We start from the raw sequence: 10,310 nt of genomic DNA on the forward strand, positions 1-10,310 counted from the left end.
TTGCGATTACTGCAAAAATTCCTTACCCTGGTTTTGAAAAAAATATATATACTCAAACAAATGGTGAATTTTCTGCTATATGATGGAACAGCTTCAACAAACAAGCTGACAACCCTTGAAAGGTAAGTGCTTTAATCAGAGGACTGGTTAGGTAATTTTTCTCTCTCCCTCTTCCCTTGTGATCATTCCTGTCAGTGTGTATTTAGGCACATTTTGAAATGCCTGCTGGACTGCCAGTCCTAGGAAGGACTTTTGCCCTCCTCAGGCATTAATATGAGATAGGAATACTCAGTCCTGTGAAAATAAGGACAGTCCTAGGGACATGCACAGGAAAAATAAGGACATTTTATTCAGTGGTTTTATGTTTGTTAGCCACCAAATGTGTTAGAAGAGGAATTTCAAAGTGCTGGAAACCCTCTATCTCCAATTCCACTTGTGGCACCAAACTCCTTTTAAAATAGATTTGAGCCTTGGAATGTGTAAAAATTGTAAAACCTGCTAAGGATGCAATGGTACAGAGGTTGTGTTTGTTCTACTCTGTGGGTAAGTGGGAAATCAAAAAGCTGAAAGTCGGGGGGCTTGAGACCCAAGTTGATATCTAGCAATGAAGAAGCATGATTTGGTTACAAGATCCCACAGTAACACCTTGAAACACCAAAAAAAAATTGTTCATAGGCTCTTCAGGCGAAGTAGGAGGCCATTGCACAGTCCTCTTCCCAAGACAATGGAACAAGGAAAAATCATGTTGAGATGCTGCTGCCTGAAAAAACTCAGAAAGAGGTTAAGGAGAGCTCTTGGCGTGCAGAGCTTGCAACACTGCTCTGGACCCACTGGAAACAGCTTGGCACACTGATTTCAGTCAGAGATTCCACTACCCCAAGAGTACATGTGATCTTCTGTATGTTTCCTACACCCATATCACTTTTCCTCTGATTCTTCACTGCCTCAAATGTTGACCAAGTTATTATGTAAGGACCAATTCTCACATACTGAGACACAACATAAGCATGAAAATATAAATACTTAGGTGTTCTCTTCAGGAAATAAACTTTTTCCCTTTAATTTTAAAAAGGCACTGTTACCTACAAAAAGTCTATTTCAAGTTCTACCTTTGATAAAAAGAAGGGGAAAACATCCAGCTGCAATTGTTATACAGAAGTCTTGCTATCACACAATTACAGATAGCTCAAAAAATCCTCCTAGATTTTTTCTAATGACTTTTTTTGGTTCAGAGATATCAATCCAATGCCGCGTCTTCCACTTCAAGAGTGTAATGTGCATTACTTCAAACTGTCAGAAGAAGCAATTTTACAGTGTGATCGACCCTTGCTGATTTTGTGCAGCTCTTCAGTAATTATATTAGTAACTGTAGGCAGGCATTACACCCAACACTGACAGCACATCACAGATCACCATGTCGCTTGATTTAACGAAACAAATGAAGCACAGGGCAGAAAGAAGTAAAGGAGAGTTCTGATGTGGCGAGAAATGCTTACGCTTAGTCAGCTGTGTATAGAATTGGTATATATATGGCCCGCATCATGGAATGACAGACCAAGAACAATATGCATCATCTTGTTTTGGAAGAATGATAACTGTATGGCAGCCTGTATGTCGGAATCAGTAGTCCTCACATTGTTCACTGCAAAACTTACAGATACATCAAAATCTTAGCCTATGGTGGGCAGTATAAATGAGATTATAAGCTGTTCTTGAATATGAAAATTTCACTTTAGAAGAAACTGGACAAAAATATTTAACAAAAGTAAACCAGTTTTTACTGAATTGTGGCACATAGGGGGTTTTTTGTGCATATATAGAAACAATTCAATAAGGCTTTGTAATGGTTAAGGTAGAATATGAATAAAACATAAAACACTTCAGGAACTCACAGAAGTTCAATGTAGAACCTGAACCAAAGAAACCTGTTCATTGCAAATGAAATCAGTAGACTCAGAGAAGGGCAATTACTGATGAACAAAACAGGTCATTCAAAAATTCTTTCAATTTCAGAAGTCCAGTGCCAAGCAGCATATGCCCACCCCACATCAATGGAATCACCACGCCTTATTACCACAACTTCTGTTCTACGAGTTGCTAAAAACTGCTGTTCTCTATCTCAAATCATCAAGCAGATGCCATGACTCAGCTCTGGGAATCTTGCTTAGTTTCATCGCTCTCCTGGGAAGCTCCAGGTATTCTGCACAGATGGAGACTTTGCTCTAGTTTATGTTAAAGAAATCAGATGGCTTTCCCAGAGACCACACAAAATGAACCAGCTGTGTATTTGTATCTAAAATAAAATGCATACACCAGGTCTGCATGGTATGGAATGAAAATGTTTGGCAAGAAACCTAATTTAAAGACTAGTAACTATGATCAACTATGTTCATCTAAATGCCATTCAAAACACTGGAAGTCCATTAAACACACCATAATTGCACCATAAATGTGCAATAGCAAATACCCATTCTCACAAGAGATCAAAAATGTTACAACAGCCAAAACTTCAAAGCAGTTTCAGTTGGAGAAGTAGAAATGACATAGAGATGGCATCCATATCACAGGATGATGGAGATTAGAAGGCACCTCTGGAGATCATTTAGTTCAATCTCCCTGCCCAAAGCAGGTTGTTCACAACATTGTCCATGCTGAACCAAAGCTAATTAAACCCCAAACTGGTTAACATGAGTATTTACAAACACTTGAGATTTTTATGGTAGTAGACAGGAGGGTGATAATAGACAGGAAAAGTCATGACCCCTGAGAAGTTTTCATAAGTTGGAAGTAAACAATTGAAATTTGAATTAGAAGAATGTTCCTGCCCCCCACTCCCGAAACAACAAAAAAACCAAATCCCATAAACCAAAATACCAATCTCTCTCTCAAAAAAAAAAAAAAAGTATAAGGAAACTGTATCAGATATCACAATTCTTGTTTTATAGAAGAAAGAATGCCTCAACTCAGACCTCAAAACCCCTGCAGATTATTGTCAGGGGCATCCTTAAGAAAACACAGTGCAGTAAACCAGTATAGAAGACATGGAGTACCATACACCAAGACATTATTTCAAAAATCTTAGAAATAAAAACTATACACATGCAAGTCATGAACAGCACTTACAAAAGCTGATGCCAGACTAAATTCAATACAAAAATATCACTTTCTCAAAAAACAGACATAACAGGTCCCAAAAGGCATATAATCAAGCTGACTTCCTAGACATAGTCTTAGCCACACAATCCCCTGTCCCATTTTCTTCCCAGAAGGAAAAGCAAAATACCATCTGAGGTTGATGAGCTCACTACTGTTCAGTTTTATTATTCCCTCTGATACTTTAGCTGAACTTCATACACCCCATACTAGACATCCCTTCAGATCACTGACCAGCAGTTCTCCTAGTTCACTTTCTAGAACCTCCCACAAAGAGGAGGGGGAAAACAGCAAAACTCAACAAACAGCTAAGAAAAAGAGAGTGAAGATTTAATTATAAGCCAAACACAGATGCACTAGCTTATTCACTGCATCTCGCCATTCATTGTTTGAAAAGAGCCACTCTGACTTGTTTTTCATCATGGTATCATTAAATCACTGATGTTATATTAAAAACTGTACAGCAAACATCCTGATCCTATTCCTTATTGCAGGCAGAACAAAGGAGAGAGGTCACAGCAGAAAAGCTGAAGGGAAGAACTAGCTCTTCATCAGGCAACATAATTAGATCATACCTGTTCTAAACAAAAGTTCCTTAAGAGCAGCCTTTGCCTGGGAGGGAGAAAAGGGGGAGAAAACAAAAGCCAACCCAGTTTCCTTCTTTCTGCTTTAACTGACATGACTTCAGAGCACATGTACTATATACAAAGTAAGCAGAGTTAAGTCCATAGCAAATTGGTAGTGCATATTTGTAAGTATTAGTTAACTAGAGTTGTTATTATTCTCCATTTATGTTACTATTTTTACATTTTTAAATGCAACCTGTTAAATGGAGACGTAATAAAATGCCAGAGAGTTTATTCTACTGATGCCTAGCAACTTAGGGTAAACGTAAAATGATTTATGGAAATGCTATATTATTTCTGTGCTTTTGCATAAACCTGTGCATGTATTTTACAGCTTTTTAAGTGTCTGCTGAACATTTACAAATCTGTAATGGAACTGAAACCTATGTTTTGAATTTGTCAACAGTTCAGAAGAAAATAATGGGTCACTGTCATTGTGCGACCCTTCTTCCAGTCAGAAGTGAAAGTTACAAAGGATTTTCCGTTCTTCAGATTTCTCTTTCTAGCTTTATTGGAAAGCTTGTCTTCTTGTTTAAATGAATTTCCTTTTAATCTGCTCCCTGAGCTGCTGGATAGATGGAGCCTCTTAAAAAATTCAGGATATCACTGTAATTGTAAATTGATCTGCTTCTGTGGCAGAAGGCTGGGGCCCTCCATCCAGGAAAGAGACTGTCTTCTCAAAGTTGTTTTTCAGACAAATGATTAATTTGCACTCTCTCTTACTACTATATTATCCTTTAATGGAAAAGCAGTTTTTAAACAAAACTACTACTTTTAGGATTGGTTTATTCATGGCAATATACAGGGAAGAAAGCCAACTGCCAAAGCCAATGTGAAATATTTACTGGCTTGACATTTTTTAATTTCCTAAAGGAGACTTCGACTCTACTTACATTGGAACTAAAACTGTATTAGACAACTAAAATGCACATATTCATCACTGCCAAATTTCTGAATTAATGTAATATATTAATAGACACATGGAAATTCCCTGCTGATTTTTAATGCAGAGTTAAGGTTGGAACACTGTTATGACTATGCAATCTTTAAAACAGACACGTAACTCATTAGTATCAAAGTAGAGGAAATTATCTATCTAGTGTGGTGCTGAATCCACACAGCCTATTTGCCTTTGGCTCTTTGGCTATAAGATCTGGCATCACTTGGATTATTTCACCTAATCCATCATTACCTTTCATGGTTCCAATATACTGTGCAACAAACCTAAATTTAACAAACCCAACTCCCCATCAATTACCACGCTGAATATATTACATGTCAGCACAGAGCACAAAGATTAGACATGCTGAATTACATCTTTCTTTGTGAAAAGTCAATATTTTTAGAGCACTGTTAATGTTGCTGACTCCAATTGTAACAAATGTTCCTTCCCATTGTGGGCAGGCACTAATGCCATGACCTTTGCTATTTACATACAACACAGAACTACTAAACAAAATGAAAAATCTCAGAAGACACAGAAAATACATAAGAGATCCCAGTAACAGTGTCACAGAGTCACAGATGTGGGTTCTTTAATTGCCATAATTGCTTGGCTAGTGGAAACCTGGAAGATGACCTAATTTATTTTTTTTTCCTGTAATCCTACAAGTAAACATTAGTAATTCAGATTTAACTTTCTCTCTCCACATACACAAAGCACACAAAAAGGTTATTACTTACAACAGAAAATAAATATGCTGCTGTTGTGTTAACATAGCATCCTTACTTACCGGTCTTCCACAAATACACCGATGAAGTTTGAAATTCACTTTGTGCACGAGCGTCCCAGATTCCCAGCAGCAGAAGCACAAGAACTCCCACGCACCGGGCTGGCACAGCAGAAACCCCTGGACCACGGCAGAAAGCAGCGCTCCCCTCGCTCAACCCCATGTCTCCAGCAGCCTGCTGCCACCTCCAAAATCCGTAGCACGACCACGAAACCTTCTTCAAATAATATTCCCCTCTTCAGAATTTCTTCATGGGAGAAGGGGACTGGAAACCTCTCCCCCACTATTGTGCATGGCAGTTGAAAAGGAAAAACTGTTTAACACCAGGGAACAATAGAGTCCTTGCTCGCTCTTGCTGCTGCAGCGGCGGCTGCTGCTAGTATGGTTGCTGCTCCACGCTCTTCCATTCAGCGGTTAGTAGCAGTTTTCCATCAGCTAAAAGCAAGACAGCTGTCCGCAGGGGGCTCCAGCTGACTGAGCAGGTTATCTTGCTCTGGGAGGCAGCAGCAGTCATTTACACCAGCTGGAGAGAGTGAGAGACAGAGAGAAACAGGAATGAGGAGAAACACAAATAGCCCAGTGCTGTAATCTCGACGTAGAGAGTGACTGCAAAAGGCTGGCTTCCCAGACACGTCTCTCCCTGGAAAATCCCAACTGATACATACCAAGAAGAAAAGAAGAAATCATCATCAGACATGCTTCAAAACACAAGTCATACAACCAGAACAGATAAAGCCAGAATGATATATATTAATTAAGAGCGCATCAGACATTTGTCCTGATAACAATATGTATGCTACATTAACTATTTTGTAAACAACAAAAAATAAGTGATTACACATGTATTAAATAGACAATTAAGACCTTATGAAGGGAAATGGAAGAAAATGCAGGAAAAAAGGAAAAAAATTTAAAAACCACTAACTTGCCTTGCATATTTATCACATCTATCTCAGGTAATAACATACAGCTATCTGCTGTGAGGACAGATGAATATATGTATATGATAACGTCTATGTATGTGCAAGCACATCGCCTCTGTGGTAGATGAAGTGTGCATGTAATATATAAGGCAAGATAACATCCTTGCCTATCCAGCAAGTATGTACACATATATACATGCATAAATGTCAACTGTGTCATTTAAAATAATTTGAAGATCAAGTTATCAATCATTTTTAAAACATACACTGAGTTTTACATATGAAAGTGTTCAGGATACATTAGGCTGTCATGATGATACAAAAACGTGGAGAGAGACAAAGCTTTTTAAATAGGGATCTTTATCTCTCCCACCCACTACCCAGTGAACAGATGCAATAACAAGCCTAAAGATCAGGTTTCGGACACCTATAAACTGGAAAGCAAATGAGGAATTCTCAAGAAAACTGCTATCACATTAAAAAAGTTTCATTAAAAATGCAAACAACTACAGAAATACACAGTAAGAACACAGGACACAGAGTTTGAAAATGATGGAGCTATTATTGTTTAAAGAAGAAACCTTCAGCCAACCTCTCTTGGGATGCCTGTCATTTTGCACAACCTTCCCAGACTCAGCCTTTTCACATGCATTAGATTAAAATCAGCCGTGATCAAATAATTCCCAAGTCCTTGCCTGTTTAAATATTCTGACATCAGAGCAAATTAGCAATGTTGAAGGTTGCAAATTCGTCTTTGTTTACTTTCCACTCTGTTACGCCTCTAAGAGGGAATTAAAGGCTCAGGGAGCTCTAGCACTGTGAGGCTGTGATTAAGAGAGATAAGCAAGTGTGGATTACTGTTCCTCAGCTGTTGAAAAACAGGCAACAATCAGGAGATTATAGGTTGATAAGGGATACATAGAAAGCCATGATCTTAACAAATTTATAGCATCCTAATGCAGAACTTGTACCCTCAGCTAAAGCACTTCTGGAAATACATTTTATTCATTTCTGCTACATCATGCTGTATTCACTTCAGGAAGCATGGAAGCCCCTTCAGCCTTTGCTTTGTTGAACTGGACAGAATACTACTTTAAATTAAAATGCTCTCTGAGTTTATGGAATTATAGCAATTTCACACGTAAATTTGAGGTTAAGTTAGTCACATGCACATTATTTTACATTCTACGTAGAGGGAATTGAGAATACTTGACCTAACAAAAATAATGCCAGCTTCATAATTTATGAAAAAATAAGACTCAGAATTTAAGCGCTTAAAAAAGTTTTAAGATCATCAAGAAATCTGTGGCAATAGCTTTACTGAACTGCATAGTTAAAATAAAACATATATAACTTATACATTCCTTTGAAAAATAAAGAGTAAAAATGTTGGCTTTGTAGCTAGAGCTGTACATCAGGGGAAAAGTCAAGTTTATAGCACAACTAGGGGAAAAGGCACCCTTTTCAGAGTTATTAAATACAATGGATACTACCTAGAATTTCCATGAATGTATAAAGAAAGCCTCTGAAAATAGTTTGTACGTGACTCAGATCATCCGGAAACATCATCAGGGAACAGATCATCCATGTAGTTGGCACAATGAATCAAAGTGGTTTTTGACAGCAGAACAAAGCAATATCATGAGAGAGGGTAAGCACACATAAACAATCACTCAAATATTTTCTTATATTTATGCAACTATAGGACCACATACTTTAAAATTTCACTAAAATAGAGATTATTAAAATAATTTCACACTACTTTTTATGGTTGTACCATTTCTTCTGTCAAGAATCAATGAACTATGAAAGAATAATTTCACCCTTTTTTTTGGTAAGAAGCTGTGATGCATTTAAAACTGTTCAGAAATATGTCACAGAGACAGAATGGAGGGAATATTTATTATGCAAATGTACTTGTGTGTCTGAAAAAAAATAAGGATTCCTGACGTGCTATTTTTAGGAGCCACTAGATCACTTCTGCATTACATACACTCATTTCTTATTAATCAGGGCAGGGAAAGGCCAGTGAAACCATAGGCCAAAGAGTAGGCTGATGCCTGCAGAGACACCCACCAGCCTAACTGCAGGAGTTAGACTTCAGACACAAGAGGCAATATATCCTGATGGCAAGCTTCAGCTGTTATCAGCACACCTCACCCGAAGAGCTGCTGTTATAGCCTTTTCCACCGCAGTGTATCAGTACACTCTTGCCCTCTTCTTATTTGCTACAGTGAAAGTGGGACCTCCCTCCCAGTTAACAGTGCAACCACTATTTCCAGCCCATGCTGGCAACCCATCTTCTAATACATACCTAATGATCATAATTTATCAGTTGTTTATGGCTTAGACATTCCCAAATAAATGGTGAAGTACTTCTGAGAAGAAACCTCTAGGCAAAGCATAGAAATAAACTACAGTCAACATTAGTATCTGTATCACTAACATAATAGTGTCAGTGTTGTACCTTGGAGCACCAACGTATGAGTCTCAGTAGACTTTTAATCAGATACAACTATTCATCTGAGCCACAGGAGCTATGTGGAATCTGTAAACTGCTCGCACAAGTGATTGACAAGTTAGCACCTTTTTGTTTTCTATGAGAAACTATGACTGACCTCTAAGACCTTTATGAAAATGAGGTAGAGTTAACCATGAAACATTGGAATTACTTTGTTTGTGTTTCTTAGCATTAAACAGAGGATGACAAAAAAAACATGGAATACCTTTTACTTAGTGGAAAGAGAAATGAGAACAAGATATAAATTTCTTAGCTGCTGGCTATGAAAAGCTGCCTGCCAAACAGAATCACCCTGCTGGTATTCCTCGGCTAGCATGCAGTTCCATGTTAGCACCCTTCTCTGTTGAAATGTCATGAATAAAAGCTTCACGATCATATTATCTTCTATCTTGAATATGTTGTATTTCTACGTGTAGTAATGTCAAAGTGTGCAGAGTACAACATATATCTAGTACATTTGTTTCTAGAGTCAATACTCAGTGAAGAAGTGTGTCCAGCATGACTTTCATCCATCTTCAATTTCACAGTCTGGTTAAGCCAGAAATCTTTAGAGACGTTTCAGTCCACTCTTCTAGATCTACATAACATGTTTTACATACTCTACAACTGTACCCCTCTAAACCATCTCTGCTATGTGAGTACTAGAATATCACAAAAATCATCCAAATTCTAAAGAATGAAAAATGTCTTCTTTCTTATGTAGAAAATTCAAAGTCCTCATCATCTGAACGCTGCTCATTTTGATTTACCTCAAAGACTTCTTTCCTTCACTTAGGTATGAAAATGGCAAGTGCTCCCAGAGACAAATAAGTCAACTATCTCCCCAAAAAGAGCTCTAGAGTTATAGTGAGTTTATTCTCCCCGAAAAGAGCTCTAGAGTTATAATGATTTTATTATAGCTAATACCCATCGGGTAACACAGTACCACACATTTCTGAAAAGCACTTTAAACTTGTTAACATACTGACCCGGTTCAGTCAACATATTGGGATGTCCTCGGATATATATCCCTTGTATGGGATGCAGTGGTATGGTTGCACCCTTAACTTTTAAAGAAGTTAGGAAGGTGTGGTATGTTCCCTTGCATGTACATTTATTTTGCAAGATCCATGATCTAAATAATTCATGTTAACAGCTGAAAAAAGCTTTTGTTCTCTTTATTCCCTGACATATCTCATGGGCCAAAACTTCTAGCTCTGCATTTTGTGAGAGCCTGACTTTCCTGCAGATATTTTACTACAGATGCAAGTATATTATAAGGATTCTCTTGAGATGGGACCTGCAAGAGTTTTATCAGATTTTGAGAACTTCGGGCTGGAATAAACTGTACAGTGCTCTTTTAGGCTTTGCTGCAGAG

General features: G+C 37.9%; 1 protein-coding gene across 1 annotated transcript in view; it reads right to left on the reverse strand.

Annotated features, from left to right (window-relative positions):
- The window catches only part of THSD7A (thrombospondin type 1 domain containing 7A), a 217,238-nt gene extending 211,502 nt beyond the window's left edge, over positions 1 to 5,736 (reverse strand). The window contains exon 1 of the mRNA XM_074836557.1: positions 5,513 to 5,736. Coding sequence (XP_074692658.1) covers positions 5,513 to 5,672 — 160 coding nt within the window. The 5' untranslated portion in view covers positions 5,673 to 5,736. The remainder of the gene's footprint in view (positions 1 to 5,512) is intronic.
- Positions 5,737 to 10,310: the final 4,574 nt, after the last annotated feature.

This window comes from Strix aluco, chromosome 1 (assembly GCF_031877795.1).
Source record: "Strix aluco isolate bStrAlu1 chromosome 1, bStrAlu1.hap1, whole genome shotgun sequence".
NCBI lineage: Eukaryota > Metazoa > Chordata > Aves > Strigiformes > Strigidae > Strix > Strix aluco.